This window comes from Phycodurus eques, chromosome 6 (assembly GCF_024500275.1).
Source record: "Phycodurus eques isolate BA_2022a chromosome 6, UOR_Pequ_1.1, whole genome shotgun sequence".
In the NCBI taxonomy this organism is placed as follows: domain Eukaryota; kingdom Metazoa; phylum Chordata; class Actinopteri; order Syngnathiformes; family Syngnathidae; genus Phycodurus; species Phycodurus eques.
This window is the reverse complement of record NC_084530.1, coordinates 10,815,629-10,836,134: the sequence shown is the minus strand read 5'-3', so window position 1 is coordinate 10,836,134 and position 20,506 is coordinate 10,815,629. Positions and strand designations below refer to the sequence as shown.

The following is a 20,506-nucleotide window of genomic DNA, read 5'->3' as shown; positions in this document are numbered from 1 at the left end:
CCAGAATCAACACAGGAAGAACTGAAAGTTTTATTCGTGCACAACGCGATTACGATTCGCTGAAGTGGCACGTGATCATGCAGAATATGGTAGACCTTTACAATTGAACGAAAAATTGCACTTCTGTAATATGGATGATTGTTCCAAAGACGTTTATATCTCACAACATATAACCTAGATACGATGCAATTCAGTATAGTGATGAAAATCACAGTGTATGCTTAATAAGACATTACCATTTTTTTTTTGCAACCAATAGTGATTTAGATTGAATAGATGTGCACATTCAGTTTTTTCATTCAGGCTTTTGTTGCTTTACAAATAATGTTGTTGTTAAAATATACAATTAATATAAAAACGTTTACACACCCCTGTATAAATGCCAGTTTTTGTGATGTAAGAAAATAAGAGCCAGATAAATCATGAAAAAAAATCCCTCCTTGAGACCTATAATACCTGTGATGTGGTTGCACAAGTGTGCACACCCTCTTACAACTTTGGCTGTGTTCTGAATTAACAAATCATGTTCAAACTATTAGAAATGGGAGTCAGCACACAGCTGCCACCTTTAAATTGTTTGATTAAGCCCAAATAATGTTCAGATGTTCTAGTAGGCTTTCCCTGACATTTTTGTCATTACATCTTACAGCACAGGCCATGGTCCACAGAAAGATTACACGGCATCAAACGGATCGCATCATTTAAAGGTATCAGGAGAAGAATTTTCCAAGTATTAAATATAACATAGGTGGCACGGTGGACGAGTGGTTAGAGCGTCTGCCTCACAGCTCTGAGGACCAGGGTTCAAATCCCGGCCCCGCCTGTGTGGAGTTTGAAAATCCTATACTGCTTATCACCAAAAGAAAACCACACCGACAATGAAGCATGTGGTGTCATCATCATGCGTTCACACAGTTCTTCTTCAGCTGGAACTGGGACCTTAGTCAAGGGTGAGGCAGTTATGAACAGTTCCAAATAGCAGTCACAGTTGGCACAAAAATGGCTTATGCTAAAAAGCAAAAAAAAAAGAAAGAAAAAGAAAGTCACTCAAAGCCTACTAGAACAGCTACACTTTAGTTTAATCAGAGGAATTTTAAATGGTGGTATGTGTGTGCTGACTCCCACTTAACATGATTTTGAATGGTGTTATTCTGAACACAGCCACGTCCCCGGGTGTGTGGGTGTACATACTTGTGCAACCAGATTATCTCAGTTCTTTATTTTTACTTCCCCTTAAAACAATCTTTTTTTGTTTCAATTGAGTTGTCCAGGTCATATGTCACTATGTTGAAAAAAGTTTATTCTGACTTTATATTTTTACATCACAAAAACATGACATTTGAACAGGGGTGTGGAGACCTTTTATATCCACTGTACTTATGTCTTATCAAATATCTCTTTTTTTCTTTCTTTTTACAGTTTTATGATATACATAATTTTGTGTCTAGTGAGAATATAGTCATTCATCTGTATTGTCTGGTGTGTCATCACAGTTTGCATCTTGCTCATCATCATTGAACTTATCCATTGAAGTACGCCGACTGTCCATTTCATCATCCAGAGGATCCTGTTAAAAAAAAAAAAAAAAAAAAAAAGATTGACTGCATACAGAACTGATTCTAATTGTAGAGATCTTAAGTGACACAAGAACATTTAAAATTAAAGAATCAATCTTGCATTATAGAACTGTTGTAAACTCTACTTATTATACTTCTTACTATGCTTACTATTTCAAAAGTAACAATAAATATTCATTGTTCCTTAACCATACACAAAAGCAGGACACAATTTCGGTATATTTTAAGGAACTATGAATATTTATTGTTACTTTTGAAATAGTAAGCATAGTAAGAAGTATAATAAGTTTGGGTGAAACAAAATCCAGTTTCTAACAATATTTTGAGGGAAAAACAATTCCTGTTGACCTGATAAATCCTGGGCTTGATCCTTTCATTTGCTTTATTGGAGTCTGTGCTGATATACATCATGATTTACTAATGAGGGATGTCCAAACTTTTTCTTCCAAGGGCCACATAGAGAGAAATCGGAGGATGATTTACCTTTAATGTATTTACAGTAAAACACTAAAACCAAGCCGTCAGTGTTGGTAAAGCAATGATGGATTTATAGATATTTATTTTCTAAAAAAACCCCCAAAAAACAGCATATTAATGATTTTTTAACAATTCAAAGCTTTTTGGGTGGACGAGAATCAATCCGCCCATGTACTGAGCAGCTGCAGAATCCCATCACGAACCAAAAGAAGAGCAATCTGTGCCAAGGTGACCTTGACACAGCAGAAAGTGGAGCAAACAATCACTGACATTATCTTTATCGGTAACTGAATTATCTTTATTCATCGGGGTGTTATGAATAGGAATATTGTTATTCTTTAGTTGTTGTTCGTGCAGCTCTAGAAAAGCACTATACTATAAAATCATGGATTACTATTATTATTATTATTATTAGTAGTAGTAGTTGTATTAGTAGGTGCATCACAGCAGTAATAGCAGTAGTCAAGGGCATCGCACTCGATGAAAGGTTTCGACACTAATACTAGTTAAGCTTCCCGCATCCACCCTTTTTGTTTATTTATTTTTTGTATTAATGTCGCAAAGGCGTAAAGGACAATATGAACCGCAAAAAGACGTACGCTGATGATAGAAAAGAAGTGAGACGAGAACGAATTTCTTCATCTTCACTTATGCCTTTCAACAAAGTGTAGAAATTAAGTAGTACAACGTGTCAACTATTCATTTCAGTATATGCCGCTGGCTGCTAAATAACAATGGCGGCCCGTGAATAGCCCCCTAGCTATAGTTTGGACACCCCTGTTTTACTTTAAGAATGAAAAATGCTCTGTCCACTAATTTGAGACGTTTTAAAGTGAATGGACTTTGAAAACAAGTCATCTAAATTAAATCAGTGTTCACAGAGGCTGCTATGTCTTGGAACCATTCATCTAGTCTGAAATGATCTATGGTAAGGTAAAAAGAGCAATTGAAACACAACAATAATACACTTGAAATGATATTACATGTCATATTTGGCAGTTTTCCTGGTTAATAACTTCATAAATATTGAATGTGAAGTGTTGATACTAATATTTAGGATTTAGGAGGAAGTAGCGCAGTGTTGTGTATTATGTTTGTATTTCACTGCTGGGAATTCCAGTATTGTGACTATATTACGTCCACTTATATGCATTTTATGTTGGGAACTGCTGCAGAGATGCACATCTTTACAGTCTTCTGTTACCCCTGCGAGTAGTAGGTTATAGCTTACCTGTGACTCAGCTGTTACAAAGAGGAGAAAAACACTGAGCAGAATATGTATCACACAAGCATGACTATGTTTCTCACTATACACATGACAGACATTTATAGTTCCATTAAACCCATGACACACACTCACACAGCTGCTCATGACGTGACTATGTAAGAAGCCGCCACAATGAAAGATCTCATCTTCATAATGCTTCAGAAATTATTTTCTCAAGTGCTTTCACAGGCAAAGAAAGCACAGCAACTGTAAAAACGTATACATGTGTTATTGCAGCACATCATCACGTCATGTTTCTACCTGTCTAGATGTGTCAGAAAGGTCCCAGATGTGTTCTGGATTCATTTCTTGTAGAAGCTTATTTAGGTCCTCCTCTGACTGATCAAGGTAGTGCAACTAAACACAAAGAAGGATAAAACATTGACTATACCAGTGTTTCCCGACTTTTATTGAGTCAAGGCACTCATTTTACATTAGAAAAATCTCATGACACGCCACCAAACAAAAATGGCAGAAAAATAATGGATACTCAGAAAATGATTCTCTCGTCTCATGTCACTCACAAATTGACTTACTCAGAGAGAAATCTGGGCCAGTTTAGCTGAACGCAAAGCTGATAGACTTAAAGGAAGCCATGACTTATTCTGTTGGATGAATGGCTACAGGTGGAAAAACTGGCATATTGTGCCTTCTGCCGTCTAATGGAAAAGCATTTAAACGTTCGACCTGTCATTATACGTCTCTGGCATAGAAAGATGAACAAAGATATATTTGTAATGATGATGAAATAATGCTTTTCAAATAAATTACATGAAATTGGATAATTTCGCCCGGCACGCCTACCGGTCTCTCACGACACAACAGTGTGCCACGGAACTCCGGTTGGCAACCACTGGATTAAAGTAATACTGTACATCAGCATATGGCACATAAAATGTTCAACCCAGCCTGCTGGATGAATTTGAAAGTGACAAAAATACTGTAGCCACTCTGCAGTTATGTGTTTTGTTAAGAGAACTATAATTTCGGATTGTCTGTGAGGCAATTATTGTGTATTGGCTGAGTCCTGACTTGTGATTCGATGAGAAGGCCAAGGAGGCGGGTAGCGAGGTAAAGAAGAGGGAGCCTGAGTATGTGGTGCATGGGTCACCAACTTGGAGCCTGAGTACACCAGTGAGATGTGTCGAATTATTTTTTAAAATCACACTTGCATGGGTGTAAATTTTGGAAATTACATCCATCCATCCATCCATTTTCTCAGCCGCTTATCCTCACTCGGGTCGCAGGCGTGCTGGAGCCTATCCCAGCTGTCATCGGGCAGGAGGCGGGGTACACCCTGAACAGGCGGGGCTCCCTCTTCTTGTTCATTTCAACTGTTCAACTGTTCATTTTACATCTGCCTCCGCCTGCTCTTGGATCCAGCTACTCCCCATACGTGACACTGTGTCCTATATTCCTTGGAACAATTTAATCAACCTCTTCATCGACCCAGTTAGGTAACATGGCAACAACAACTCCTTATATCTTAAAGAGGCAATCGTGACTGGTTCAAGAAGATCAGATATACACTCATAAATTAGATAATAAGATGGAATGACTGTAGTGAAGGATCAGATTGTATACCGTGTATGGCTCTGCAGGAGAGTTGCATCTCTCTGGAGTCTGAATTCCTCGCAGCACCTCGTACACAATCTTTCGGCATATTTCCAGCCTTGCTGTCTCTTCCAGCTTCGTCTGTGGACACACAAACAAAAAAAATAATATATATATTTTTTTTCTGTTCCTTCTCCGACACCAGTCGTTGGTCAAAGTGTAAAACAAAACAAATCTGTACACTCTCAACACATAGAAACATACAGTAAATCATGTCAATTCCTCTCTACATTAATGAAATTGGTCATCAAGGTTATTGGACACCAATGTTGGCACCTTTTACCGAAACCAGATTGGAACAGGCATGATCCCAAGCTGTAAAAGTGTCAAAGGTACAAAATCCGTACATCTCCCCGGTAACAAGCTATTACAGTAGTGCCTTGAGATACGTGTGACCTGACTCACAAGTTTTCCATGATACGAGCCGTTGCTATGCTGGTGTGGTCATGGAACAAATTAAACTTGTACTCAAAGCACCACTGGATATCCATAAAGGTACAATGTAGTTTTTTTTCCCTGACAGTGGATCATACCTCTATGAATTGCCTCTGTCTTGCAGTTTTGTCCTGCAAGTGGGACACCCCCTTCAGTGTGACCTGAATGGAGGCTCCTTGCAGCAACAAAGGGTGGGTGTTGAGCTGCCACCGCTCAGTTAGGATGCCTGGCCTTGCTGACTTAAATATAAACTCCACTTGCTGTGTCTCACCTGGATAGATGACCCCTGAATGGAGGAAGAGAATGATGGAATGTAAAGTCTTTTAAGTCTTACGTGGAAGTCAGGACACAGAGAGAGACAGCCCTATCAAAGGTACTGTAAATTTCTGTCAGCCTCTGGTGTCAGGCAAATAAAAGTTTATATTTATCAAAAACATTTGAGGTTGGTGGCAACTGTGTGTAGGTGTCTGTACCAGAGGAGGTGTTGAAGTAGAAGTGTGGGCTGCTTGATTGTGACTGAAGGTTTGAGAAGTGCTGTGGCAGGGGAAGATGCTGCCAGCTGAAGAGGAGAGCTGTGCTGCCCACATTGCTTATCTCCAGCTGAGACGAGACCCGCTCTCCGACAAGAGCCTCAAATATTACTGTAGTGATAATTCCTACCTTTCCCTGGTCAAAACATACAGTATTTGGAAAATAGCAGGAAACATTTGACAGAAATATCATATACTGTAATTTCTCGTGTATAATACACACCCATGTATAATGCACACCCCAAAGTTGGCCTCAAAATTGTGGAAAACCTTTCTACCTATGTATAATGCATTTTTACAATGCATGATTTTGCTTTGACAAATATGATCAAAACGTGAAGTGTTATCTGTATTTTGTTAGTTTTTTCAAATAATTATTCTGAAGTTTAGCACTTTATTTGAACATGTAATACTTTTTTTAATTTACTTGCTGTTATTTTGAAATTCACAGCCCTACTTTTATTTAGTGAATGAGAAAACAGTCAAGCTCATGTTTGATTACCCAGGCAGAATTTGTAAGATGGGTACAATTCTTTACAGAAAATATGAAGGGTCAGGTGAAACACATTTCATTTTATTTTAATGGTATTCAAATTAAACTGTCAAGCATTTCAGAAAAAAACATTTTAATTTTCAGAAAAAAAAATTTCATTAAACAAAACGTAACCATAAAGAAATTCATGATGGTTGTTGTTCAGTCATCAGATTTAAAAAAAAACAATATTTCACAAATTCTGCCAGGGTATGTAAACTCATGAGCACAACTGTACATATATGCAGACATACATACCCCTGTCATATTGGAATGAAAGTGTAGGCTACACCTTTTTCATAACCTCTCGGTGGCAGAATAGATTGAAAGTGTACACCTATCTCATAACCTCTAGGTGGTGGTGGCATATTGGAGTGAAAGTGTACAGCTTTTTCATAACCTCAAGATGACAGCATACATTTATAAAAGGTGAATTTGTTTTTTTCATTTTCCCCTATGCCTAAGCGCACTATTGACTTTTGACAATTTTTTTGGGGGGGAAAAAATGCGCATTATACACGAGAAATTACAGTACTTATCATATTATGACAAAAGCATTCTGTACCTGCTGACAAGAAGAGTTTCCAGTCCAGCTAGCAAGCTGACCAGCAAACCTCAGCGTAGGTATGAGGAGAGTATTAGACTCACCACCATTATTATTTGCCAGTAGATCGCTGAGAAGAAAATGAAATACAGCCAACTCATGATTTATATATATATATATGATGATGATCTCCGCGCCGTTAGTCATCTAGTTAGCTGCTTAAATAGGCTGTTGTACAACTCACAACATAGTAAAAATAAAAAGTGTTCGACGTGCAACAACTATTTTTGTCGGGTGTGCGGCAAGCTACACAGAGATGCTGTGCGGGGCAATTCGTCGGTCACGTGATGCAATGCGGGCGTTGTCGGCCGCGCGACCGCGGGAGTATAAAGAGGCCTTTACTGAACAGTCCAGCAACAGCACCCTCAAGAGGGGAATCTCGGGACTGATAAACTGTTGATGTAAAGCTTAAGTTTGTGTTTTGGTGTATTTTCTTACACTGCAGATGACGAAATGTGATTTTATTACTGATGTCTGTTAAGCTGTGCTCCTTGTTCCTGGGCATTCCTGATATATTTTTATGAACACGATTATGGTGGTGATGAAGATGATAAGTTGAAAATGACACAATAACTCATTTTTAGACTCAAATGAACGACAAAGCACGACAGTTATTTTCCATACCTCAAGACGAGATAAAAATGACCAGCGAAGCGTGAAATACAAGAGAAAGTTTAGTCAGGAAAATTAGCGAACCAAGAAACTTTTACACCCATCATAAAATTGGGTGGGTTCAGCTCTGTCCTTCTTGTTTGTTTAAAAGGAGAAGCTCTCGGCCCACCTCTAGGAAAAGCTCTTGTTCCGGCTCTGGTTCCTGACCTCTCGGGGTGCTCGGACCACAGAACAGAAGCTGAACAGTTACTTCAGAGACCATTGCGACTTCTCTTTCTTTAATACAAGGGTACCAACAGTTTTGCCTAAGTGTATGTCAGCACTAATGGACAAATACCAACTTATTCCGTTCAAGTGTTATCTGTACATCAGAATTGTCTAGGAGTTACATAATCAAGAAGAGACACGTTACTCACGCATTTTCCTTTTTTATCTCCGAACACTGCTTGTTCATACTCTCTCCGTCTTCCAACAAATTACTGTGGCACTCTTTAACAACAGGTTTGCTCGAGCCAATCACCACCAGTTTGTTGAGATCCTAAAATTACAGTGAGACATTCTGGTTATTGAAAGTTATTTCACCACATCTTTAATAAGTCACACATGTCCTTCGTAAAGTGTGTGTGTGTCCTAGTCCTTTTCCTGCAGCACTGGCACAGGAGATCAAATAAGTTTTCTGAAACAGTAGTCACAGTACGTGTTCATCCAGATTCACCTTCACTGTACTTATTTTGCTTTGAAGTCAAGGGAAACGTTCTCATTTCCTCTGTAGTTTTACGCACTGTAAAGTAATTGTATGTTTTAATAACAGTCTACCCGAATGCCTCTGGACCAACGGTGACTTCATAGTGGGGAAAACACAATCTTACTGTAGCTACAAATCCAATCTTTTCTTTTCACCTCATGCGGTTCAGAAATCTCCCAGTTTTTAGCCTCAGGTCAGACTCGAGGTGCAATACATTTTCATCTTTCACCACAGATGAAGCGGTGTTCTCTTCATGTTCTGATAATGTCTGTTTTTCCCCCCCACAGGGAAACAACACATGAGTTGCATACAGCGCAACAAACACATGAGTCGCATAGAGCGCAACAGAAAAACCTTGGTATAATTTTCCACTTATGCCAACAAGGGTGGAATATGAATACATTATCCCATAATCGACACCTGGCACTTTTGAGTAATTGGGAACTGGTTGCCCGTTCTGAAATATTAATTAAAATGCAGAACATTAATGTTCTAATACCTCATGAATCTCAGCTGTGGACCGTCTAACGTGGCCAATCAACATATAAACTTTTTGACATTTTGGACATTCCCTTTGGTCTCAACCAAGCTAATGATTAAGTTACCCTATGAGGACAAAATTACTGGGACGCCTGGGCATAACTCACATAGGAAGTAAAAATGGAAGAACATCTAGTTGGTTCCCCCTTTTTGTAGCCAGAACCATAATGTTTTAGGAAAACAAAAACGGTGTATTTGTTGAGCCATTAGCATTGCATTGTCAAAGAGAGTAAGACATTTTGAACACTTTAGATCGGTGAATAATTTGTAAAAATAACAGACCGCTGTGGGGACTGAAATATAGTATCAATTTGTGAAAATATTTTACATTTACCAATTTTGGACACGGGAGGTTTCCGCCCGACAGTGACAATATACATATGTTTTATTTGTCAACATGAAAACTATTTAATTTTGTTTTCCTAGGACAGGTAAGGTATTGATGCTTCAAAAGACTGATTTTTTTTTGGAACACCCTGTACATTAAAAGTACACTCGTTATTCATTGAAAGGATATGCCTTTGACCACACGCATTCACTCAGAATAAAAATAATGAAACATCACAAAATAATAAAACAAATAGTTACAACCCCTAGGTTAGTCTAATAGTCCAGGGATAAAACTGCGGTTGGGAGTGTACCTTTATGCAATGCAAACATTTTCTCGGAAAAAATGCATGGCAGGTTGAGGACAGAGCTCTCAGATACTTGTAATACATTGTGAGGTGTGGCTCAATATTTGTGGCCATAGTGTAGACACGAAGGCTTGTGTGGTTTTGTGCATCATATCAATGTCGTCACTCTGTCCACTTCAAAGGAGTAATAGTATTTTTATATTACTCCTTTAATATATATATAAATATATATATATATATATATATATTTAGATAATTATGTGTCATTTCATTACACCATACATAATACTGACAATTATATATATATATATATATATATATATATATATATATATATATATATATATATATATATATATGTCATTTGTGGGATTATCTATGTACATGCAGTTGTGTTACTTGTCTACTCAGAGGGTGGGCAGTCTTGGAGGCGTAGTACAACATTTTGCGCTGAAATAAAGGCTGCATAAACAAAATATTGGAGCAGGTTCCTGTGCACTGTTAGACAACAGACAACAGAAACACTGTTGTGAATGTTTAATAATAAAAATCATAGAATTACAACGGATACTATGACCCCATCACAATAAGGAAGCTGCTCCAGGTTACAAACAAAATAAAATAAAGTGAAACATATGTAGGTTGATTTAGACTCATTGTTGTGCAATTATAGGTAGACATGCAAAATGTAAGAAGAGCCAGTGTGTTGACTTAACAATATGTTTATTATGTGATTGTAGTTTGCAGTGGTGTGGAACATCACAGCTGAGATGTGACTGTATTATTGCCCCTTTGATTAAGTTCTTATATTACATCTAATTCATCTCGTGTGGTGTACCTGATGAAGTGTCCGGTGAGTGATCACAGTTTAACGGTATTGGTTAAATGCTACTGCACACTTGCACTGGTCTTTGTTTCAATCACCAGCTACAAATGATTGTTTGGTGAGAGACATTGATGATGCAAAAGTAACTATTGTCGGATTGAAAAAGTAACTGAAGTCGAATTGCTTTCTCGGGAAAAGTAACGCGCCAGTTTTCTCGTTACTCAAAATGGCGGATTTTTGGAGTAACGCATTACTGGCATCACTGTTGGTAAATTATGATAAATCAAACATAAAGTAAACATAGTCAGAGAGAAATTGTGAAGATTAATTTGCTTTACCTTCTTGTTGATTTCCAAGCCCTGCTGGACATCTTGAAGGGCACGTTGCTGCATGCCCATATTTGGGTCCAAAATCTGAGACGCTGGACGCAGCATCTCAGCACAAGTGATTCCTAAGCATTGCCCAGAAAAATAATACAATAAAATAAAATAAAACAAGCCTTTGGCTGGTGTTATTAATGTTAACCCTCTGCAGTATGTATAGCATTGGAACTGGAATGTGGCAGGTCTGCCACAGTGGCCCAAAATTAACAGCAACTATCAGAATTATTATGTTTCTGAAATAGTAAATCCACCCGCATGTAGTTAAGGAGCTCTTTAACTGAAATTATATTTTTTAATGTTGCAACTTTTGGCCTGTCCCACAAGGGTTCGTTAACAGTTTTTTTTTTAATTCTAACAAAAAAAGCTGAAAAAAACAACAGTAAAGCAAATTGTAGTTATTTACCTTCATTTCTGAATAGAATAAAATGTTTTAGTGGTCCAATGCTGTGCTTGATTACATTCTGACTTCTCAAAGAACCCCAGTTAGCAAATTCAGGTATAAAAAGGCAAATTCTGTTTGAAATTCCTAACATCTGTTCAAAATGGCAAAAAGCCCAGAGCTGACTGCAACTGAAAGAGTCTGCATTAAAGCACCTTTGCGCCTGTGTGTAAATGAATGCAAATAGCAGTTACAAATTAGAGATAGAGCGATGTTTTTTTTCAGCACCGATACCGATTATTAGTCAAGGAGGCCGATAACCGAAAATTGGAGCCAATAGTCATTTGTAGTGAAAGGGAAAATATCGGTGTCAAAAGTTTGAATAACACAAACGCTAACACTTTGTTTAAATGCTAAAAAGATTTTCAGATTTGCCACATGTGCTTTTTTTTAATTGTTTTATCTTTATTATACAATTCTAACAAATAGTGAAAGGAGCTCCCAGGCCCTGCAACATGCCTTGTAAAGTTACATGAAAACTTAACTAGCTCCCTTACGTTTCCTGCAGTGATTAAAGGTTCCAAATTTTCAACATAACTGAAATGTTAATCTTTTACTTATCTTTGTTTTAAGTTCAAACAAACCCAAAGGGTGCAGGGGGCTCGTTAGTGAGTGAGAGAGAGTCTACCAGATTCCTGGAGTATGCTGTGTGGTTGTCCGATAATTGTGACAGGTTTCCGTTTGCCTTGTTCCGTCTGTGTCAGAGTGGCTCTGATACCACTTAATTCATTTCCATAGTGCTGGGGGAGACTCCAAAATTCACTTCCCACACGGTGCCCCTATATGGCATTGAAGGAAAAACACAGGAGGTTGAAGATCATACCAAGACAGTGGAAATAAAGCTTGAGATTGTAATAACAGAGAGGTGACATCCAACACACTTAGATGAAAAAACATGAACTAGGATCATACATATCCTGACTGGATGAGAGGCAAGACTCGACGTAGAAGTTCTCTCTGCTGCTGTAGTTCTTTAAAACTGTAATCTTGGTTCATCAGTAAGTTCTCGACTGGTCTGTGGAGTCGTTCTTCATGCAGGTGGAACCAGCAAAATGCACAAAAACACAAAAGTCGACTTCTAACAGAGTTCGCCGAAGGCTATGGCGGCAATAGATTCAGTGTTTAGGTGTTAAATTGAGTGTTCTTGAATAACAAGTTGTTGTTGTGCATGCACATTTAATATTGACAAAATAAACAATCTGAATGACATTTCTGTGGCTGTATATTATTATGCTTTTTTTCTTTTAAAATATTTCACAATAGACTGCGTCTTGGCAATCATCTCACCAGATAAGATGTTCTGCTGTCGTCTGCGTTGCTTTATATATTCATCCCAATGCTGCAGGGCATTTGCTTGTATGTTTCTTTGGCCAAAAGGAGCATCTCGCTGATTCTGTACTCCTTCATGAAGATGCTTCCCGAGGACCTGGGATGGACAGTCTCGTCTGAAATTGGGTATTTGCCTAACCAACTGGAAGCAAGAAAAGGGCGCTTTAAGATGGATAAAAATATTTTTCAAAGGTTTAAACATTTAATTGATAGTTTTAGAATTGTTCATGTCAAGAATTGTTTTCATAAATTTACAAATTCAAGCATGAAAATCATTCTCAAGAATTCACCTCTGTCTCTCCTCTAGTCTCCAGGTACTTTCTAAAGCCATCCAAGCTACCCAGGATGCTGTGTGGAAGAAGCATCCCACTGTCGTCAAATTGAAACCCTTCAGATCCTAAAGACAGGCCTTAAGCAGAATGGACACAATTTCTCGATAAATACAATAGCCACATTGAGAATTGGGTCATTGTCAACAAAACACACCCAAATGAACCAGAGATTGAGATCCCAGGCGCCGAGTTGCCGGATGAGCATTTTTGCTCACATCAGCTGACTGAGTTCTTAGTGGATGAGCCATGAGCCACTGTTGTCTGTTCTTTTTAACCGGCTGCTGTATGAATCTGCAATGGAAATCATAAGCAGGAGTGAGCTAGACAAGTGCCATTGGTTAGTGGAACATGCATTTCCTCACAGACACACGTTTGACAATCAAAACCTGTGAGGCGAGGGTTTTAGAAGGACAACTCGTGGATTTTTCAGCTGTGGACCCGAAGGGTCAGTGGTTTAAGTCCTGCTGCCGACAAAAATGTGAACATGGCAACCGTTGTTGGAGAGATAATAGTCTGCTTGCGGGCCACTGTCAAGGTGCCCTTCAGCGAGGCACGGGCCCCACCCATCAGCTAAGGGTGTGCAGCACCGTTTGCGTGCCTCTTGCACTGACATCTGCCCTTGCATGCCTGCATGTGTGTGATCTGGTTCCCCAGGCGAAATGCAAAACAAAATAGTGAGAGAGTGTTCGTTGAATATCCCTTTGGGGGATTATACTAAGTATAATAAATGAAAACAAATATATACGACAAAGGGGAAAACTTTGTGGTTTGATTTTGAAATATATCTTTCATTACACCAGTCCTGGAAGTTTTCTGACACATTGTGTATGATGCCACAAGTTTGGCACACCTATCTTTGTCAGTTTCGCCCATTCCTCTTTGCAGCACCAGTTGGTTGAGTTGTCGGTGCACAGCCATTTTCAGATCACTCCAGAGATGTTCAGTCAGATTCAAGATTTAGCTCTTGCTGGACCACTCAAGGACATTTCATAGAGTAGATCCAAAGTAACTCCTTCAATATCGTGACTAAGTGCGAAGAGTTGCTGTCCTGCTGAAAGATGGACCATGGCCCCATTCTGAAGTCAAGAGTGCTGTGGAGCATGTTATCATCCAGGATGTCTCTGTACATTGTTGCATTCTTCTTTCCTTCAAACTTGACTACTCCCCTCGTTCACACAGTGAAAAACATCCCCACAGTACGATGCTGCCACCGCCATGCTTTACTGTAATGATCGTATTGGCCAAGTGACCTCCAAACATGACGTCTGGCATTCAGAATTTGTTTCATCTTTGTCTCAATATACCAGATCATTTGGCCACTCGTGGTCTGAAATTCCTTCAGGTGCCTTTGGGAAAACTGCAGACAGGCTGCCACAGATTGGCTTCCGTCGGCCACTCTACCATACAGGCCTAATTGGTGAATTGCTGCAGAGATGTTTGTCCTTCAAAAATGTTCTGCTCTTTCCACAGAGGAACGCTTGGAGCTCACTCAGTCTACCCTGATTAGATATGGCTACTCTAATTGCTGTTAGTTGCTTAGCTAACTTTTCTCACCATATGCAAAGATAAAGGGCCAAAAAAGCAGTGGGGAAACAGCTATCACAAGGGAAGAGATTTCAGCTAGTCCGTTTGTAGTTACATTGATATACTTTACAATTAATCATTGGATATAAAAAAGATTCATCAAAATCAGTTATCGTAAACATTGGTGCTCTTTATTCAGAAAACCTATGTGTCATAGCTACATTTCAGGATCTGGTTATTATACACACAAAAATCCATGTTTAGATATTTAACAGAAATATTTATCATCACAGTAAGTGTTGCATTCATTGTTAGCTGCAAACAGTCATGGAAACATTTGAAATACATATGTTGGTTTGGTGCTTACCTAGATCTCACACATAAACATTTAAAATCATCAGTTTAAAAGTGACGTGTTGTATTTGGTGCATGTGTGGGGAAGTAACGAAGTAAAAATACATTGTTACTGCGCTGAGATTACGTTTTCAGGTATCTGTACTTCAGTATTAGTCTTTTTTATGACTTTTTACTTATATTTGAAAGCAGTTACTGTTTGATGTTGTTGCCCCCATAAACGATTTGTGGCAAATGTGTTGTGTCTTGTGTCAGCCTACAAAACACAAGCTTCTGGCGTTGGCGTTGGAAAATTCTCTTATCCAAAAAAAAAAAAAAAAACAAACAAACAAACAAACAAAACAGGAAAAGCCTAATTTAGTACGTTTTTGTTTGTGCATTTTGTAGGAAGGTGCTTTAAAAAGTGCAGGCCTTCATGCATTTGTTGAAGCAGGGAAGATCTGCCACTGCCAATATGGTGGGCGCGCTGACGTATCTCAGCACAGCTCCAAAGCGCTCGGATTCTTTACTGCCACGGTCTCATTTCTGTGACGTCTTTGTGCAATTGAGACTGTTTAGCTATTTACGGGGGTACTGTGTGGACGTTGTAGCTTTTCCGCCGCATAGGTTATTGAAGAAAAATAAGTTTTAACGAACTCACCTTACATCTCTTCCGATACGTTATGCCAACATTTCTCCGGAAGGTAAGGTTAACAAAACCAATAAGCAGTCAATTAAATGTAATGACGGCACAAGATGTCAGTCATAATAACATAATTCACGAACAAGTTACACTCCTTGGGTCTCTTCACCCCAAAACTTGCCGTCGTCAGTTGGACGCACGTCCCGCTGTCATCACATGGCAACGGCGCACACGCATTTACCGTAATGCTTAGTGCTGCAGCGCAGCTACATTTGACAACACACACGTCATCAAGAGTGAGCGTGACGAGAAGGAGTGAGCAAATCTTGATTTTTCTTTTAACATATACTCAATTTTATTGATAACATTTTTATTATTATAAGCAGTCATTTTTATTATTCTTTTTTTTTTACTTTAATGTAAAGTTATCGTTTTTAATTGCACATATGTCATTGTGCATGCTGTTTATTTAGCTAATTTTCTGATGGACAAGTCTGCACAAATGTATCCATACCAGCACGAATACAAAAATGTTTTCAAGTTTTGTTTTTATCATGGTGGCCAAGCATTTGGTAACTGAGCCTTCAATTGAGACTTACTTGACTTAATCCAACTCAATACCACTACTAATACCACAATTACACAAACCAAACATACTAGACCAAAACACATTTTAACGGCACACAACTGTGCTACGTAATCCTCTGGAGCAAGTTGTGAAACCCGTGGCCCGGGGGCCAGATCCAGCCCGCAGCATCATTTTATGTAGCCCACGAAAGCAAATCATGCGCGTCAACTTCATGTTTCTTGCTAAATGAACACAATTGCAATTTGCCTTCACTTAATATCAGCGATATTGCAAGCATTTTTATTTTATTTTTTTACCAATCCCGCTTTTAAAAGAAATGTAATAATACTGTAGATGACAAACATTTTTTATTGGCTTCTGATTTAAAAACTAGTTCGCCATCAATTTGTTGTGTATATGTAATTATATGAGGCGATAATTCATTAACAGGTAATATGGGTTCACAGTCATAACGGCCCTCCGAGGGAAGCCCCAACTATGATGTAGCCCGCGAGAAAAAAATTAATTTGACACATCTGCTCTGGAGCAAGAAAGAAATAATATTTATATGCTTAAATGACAAAAAAATTAAGACTTATATTCACCCTGAATAAATGTATTCATGTGTGCAGCTACTACAGATGTCATGATCTGTGTTTTGGTTGACTTTGTTTTGATTTGATTTAGTTGGTGTCATGTTGGTGTCATGTTTCCTTGTTTTTTTGTTTTTTTTTTGTCACCTGTTCTCGTCAGGCCTCTAGACAAGATGAACCAAAAATAAAAAATAAAAAACATTCATTTTCAGAACACAAAATGCAATAATAAATACAAATGATGATTATTTATTATTCAGAACATCAATGAGAAGGTCTTGACGATAGGCCGATTCGAACAAAGCCTGACGCAGCGAGATGGATCACGTGATTGAGGGTCGCCTATATATGCGCGGTTGGAGTCGTCACGGCACCAAACCCTCGTCACACGCGGACAGAAAACAGCACGAACCCATGGAAGTTCGGCGCATATCCGCGGGTGCGCAGGCGTCCTCCATTCCACGTCAACTTACCTGCTGCTCCTCCTCGGAGGTTCCCCAGCCCCTTGGCAGCCGACAGAGAGCCGGGTCCTCCAAAGTCCAAAACGCATCGCAGAGCCTTAACTCGTCGGGGATCAAAGTAGGTTTGGGGATACTGAAAGTGGCCGCGTCTCAGTGGCGGCAGGGCAAGAAGACGCACACGGGTGCAGCCGGCACGAGGCAGGCGACGAACTGTGATCACGTGTGCAAGCGTTCTCCGCTGGACCAGCTGGCGGTCCTGGTTCTCCATAGCCAAACGCGGCGACTGCAAATAGGTCAAGAAGCCCGAAAGGAGCACTTCCCTACCAAGCCACAGAACTGTAAGCGCATCGTCGTTCTCGGCGCGCCGCGGGTTGGCAAGACCTCCATCCTGCGGCGGTACTTGAGAGATGGATTCGTGGAGGAGTACCAGCCCACGTCCGAGGATTTTGTCCGAAAGCTCTTCCGCATACGCGGGGAAACGTACCAAATTGACCTTTTAGATGCATCTGGGGAGAGGGACTTCCCAGCCAAGCGGCGATTGTCTATCCTTACAGGTGCCTATTATTATTATTATTATTATTATTATTATTATTGTATGTCGTACAGGGCAGTGTTTCCCAACCTTTATTCAGCCAAGGGCAATCATTTCACATTCAAAGTCTCAGGCACAACCATTTCACCCAAGTTTATTGAATATTTACTCACAAATGAACTTAGAAAGAAAGAAACTTATGCAATCTTGGTCTATTTAATTGAACACAAAGCCACTGTAGCTACTGTGTACTGTTAGGAAGCCACGACTTATTATATGAATGGCAACAGGTAGATTTCAAGGTGGAAGAGCATAGAAATGTTCCGCTTGTCGCCATATGTTGCTGGGATAGATGAACAAAATACATTTGTACTTAAAAATACTCATTTTCAGACAAAATAGGTGGTGAAACCACATGTAATGTATGCCAAAAATCACAGTTGGGTATGTACCTGGGTTTTGCCTTAATGATTCTGTACAGCAAGGGAAGAAAATGCCAAACTAACTCCTTGGCATTTGTGTAAACACGCAAAGCTTTAATGCCATTTAAAATACAGCAGCTTAAATCTTTTAGGAAACTGCAACATCAATCATTTTGTCTTTTGAGGAAATCCAGGATGATGCTAGTGGTGTGTGGTGAGAGCAAAAAGGCCGTTACACTTCTTGTCCCTTACCTCGTAAGTTCTGTGTGGGCACCAAAAAAAAGTACTTAATTTTCAGTTGCACATGATTAAAATGTGATAAACCGATGTGATTTCCCCCTCTTTTCCTCAAAAATAATAAAATAATATCCTGTGTGTTTGTTTAACACATTTGAATCATGCGCAACCAATGTACACGTTCGAAATTAGGTAAACTCAAATGCCTTTTTTTTTTTTTTTTTAGGTGTAATAATCATAAGATTGCATGACACCTTTGACATTAATAATAAACAATTCATTGAGGGCGATAATTTAAAAGGATATTTTTGCTTCTGCAGGAGACATTTTCTTGCTTGTCTTCAGTCTGGATGACAGGAGCTCTTTCGAAGAGGTGTGCGCTCTCAGACAGGAGATCCTGGTAGCCAAATCCAAACTGACTAAATTGTCACACCGTTTGGCAAAGCAGCAGCTCGCCTTGGTGGTCTGTGCTAATAAAGTTGATCTCCAGGAATCTGAGAGGGAAGTGTCCCGGGCAGAGGTGCTCCACGCTCTCGGTGATAATTGCGCCTACTTCGAAACCTCTGCAAAGGACAGCACCAATCTGGAGAAAGTATTTGAGACTTTGGCGAAGTGCGGTGGGCTTCCGACCGAGACTGGACCGTCACAGCACCGCAAAGTGTCCCTCCATTCATATCAGGCCATGCGCACCGGTCACCTTCCAGTCCAACCGATGGGACATGATGATGCCTGCGGGGTGCTGTTCCCGCTGGCCCGCAGGCCAAGTTTCAGCGCCGATCTACGACAAGTCATTGGGGCGCAAGACGCACACAAGCCCAGCAAAACAAAAGCAAGATGTCTGATACAGTGAGGGACCAAATAACGTAAAACATTGTAACATAATAACATTTCATCGTCTGATTACATGCATGTGGAAGAAATAAGCTCACAACATTCAGCAGAAATTCCATATGTTATATGGAATTAGAATAAATCTTATGTTTTCCTCAGTTTTAAAGTCCATTATTGATTTCAACTCATCCTCTGTGTGCATGTGTGTGTATTAGGGGTTGTACAGACTAGTCAATTGGCTAGTCTTTTCAACTTGTCAACTTATAGTAATTTTTTTTTCTACTACTAGAGCCAATTGTGGCATACGCAATTAAACCTAATTTAACTTTACTCCTCCACAGGGACGTTTAGGGCGTGATGTCGACTAATTGCTCATCACGTGTTTTTGCCTTGAGGAGGCAGAGTAGCTTGCAGTAACGCATGAGTGGAGTGAAGGAAATTGGTCTGTTACCTCGATTGATTTCAATTGTATTTCATCTTTAATTGGGCAGCTCTGGTAAATGAGGGAGAACCAGTCGCCCTAAGCGAGGATTTTCCCGTTTGACCAAGATGTGCAAATTGCCCCCTCTCTGGTTGGAAATAAACGGATCCCCTAAAGGGACATGGGAGGAAAAAAAAAAAAATCTCATTCTAACGAGAACGTTTCTTGTTGTAATGATAAAGTTTCTCGTTCGAATGAGAAACAAGTTTCTTTTTTTCCCCTCCCATGTCCCTTTAGGGGCTCTGTGGGTTTATCTTGAAAGTTTTGGGGAATACATATTCTAAAAGATTTTCTGTCGTGGAAGGCCTAAACACAACGTATCGAGAGAGAGAGAAAGAAAGAAATGGATAACACAACAATTTACAAACAGTATAAAAGGTAATAACAACTGTAATAAAAATCTGCAATATAGCAGGACCGTGACGCAAGAATCGTGATAGGGCTGGGACTCATTGTTTCCATGACATGTGCACCCTGAGACTCACGTAGTCTTAAGTGTAAAACGATCTATGCACCCGTGTTCAAATGGCAGGTGCTTGTGATGTACAAAAATGAGGCCAAAATAAATCATCCCAAAAAATAAATACAATAAATAATCCACTGCTATTTGTACAACTAAATGAAAAAAAAATAGAGAGGGGAAGTAAAAGTAATTGAGATAACATGGTTGCACAAGTGAACACACCCTCTTGCAATTTTTCTCATAATTAAGCAATTACATTCAAACTCATATTAAATGGGGGTCAGGACTCACCTGCCATCATTTAAAATGCCTCCGATTAACCCCAAATAAATTAAGGTGGAAGCATATTTGCAATTCTCCCAAGGACTCAAATAAATGGCAGCTCAAATATCAAAACACTTTGGGTGATAGCAGAGAGGGTCATTTTTATGATTCTTCTTCTTCTTTTTTTGGTTGATGAATGAATTAAAAATGGTTTCTTCAAAAAAGGCACTTATTTTGTCCATCCATCCATCTATTTTCTGAGCCGCTTCTCCTCAGT

The 20,506-nt window shown here is 39.3% G+C and overlaps 2 protein-coding genes across 2 annotated transcripts; one reads left to right on the top strand and one right to left on the bottom strand.

Annotated features, from left to right (window-relative positions):
* Positions 1-12: 12 nt before the first annotated feature.
* On the bottom strand, positions 13-15,596 carry mycbpap (mycbp associated protein). Its single transcript, XM_061679275.1, has 14 exons — positions 15,396-15,596; positions 13,032-13,168; positions 12,836-12,954; positions 12,504-12,687; positions 12,129-12,244; positions 11,845-11,995; positions 10,733-10,845; positions 8,065-8,186; positions 6,998-7,106; positions 5,844-6,036; positions 5,469-5,656; positions 4,906-5,016; positions 3,583-3,678; positions 13-1,567 (listed from the first exon to the last, which is right to left on the bottom strand). The coding sequence occupies exons 2-14, from the start codon at positions 13,123-13,125 to the stop codon at positions 1,460-1,462; spliced, it is 1,704 nt and encodes a 567-aa protein (XP_061535259.1). The 5' UTR covers positions 13,126-13,168; positions 15,396-15,596; the 3' UTR covers positions 13-1,459.
* A 1,356-nt stretch (positions 15,597-16,952) lies between these two features.
* Positions 16,953-19,040, top strand: rasd2b (RASD family member 2b). Its single transcript, XM_061678849.1, has 2 exons — positions 16,953-17,553; positions 18,511-19,040. The coding sequence occupies exons 1-2, from the start codon at positions 16,953-16,955 to the stop codon at positions 19,038-19,040; spliced, it is 1,131 nt and encodes a 376-aa protein (XP_061534833.1).
* Positions 19,041-20,506: the final 1,466 nt, after the last annotated feature.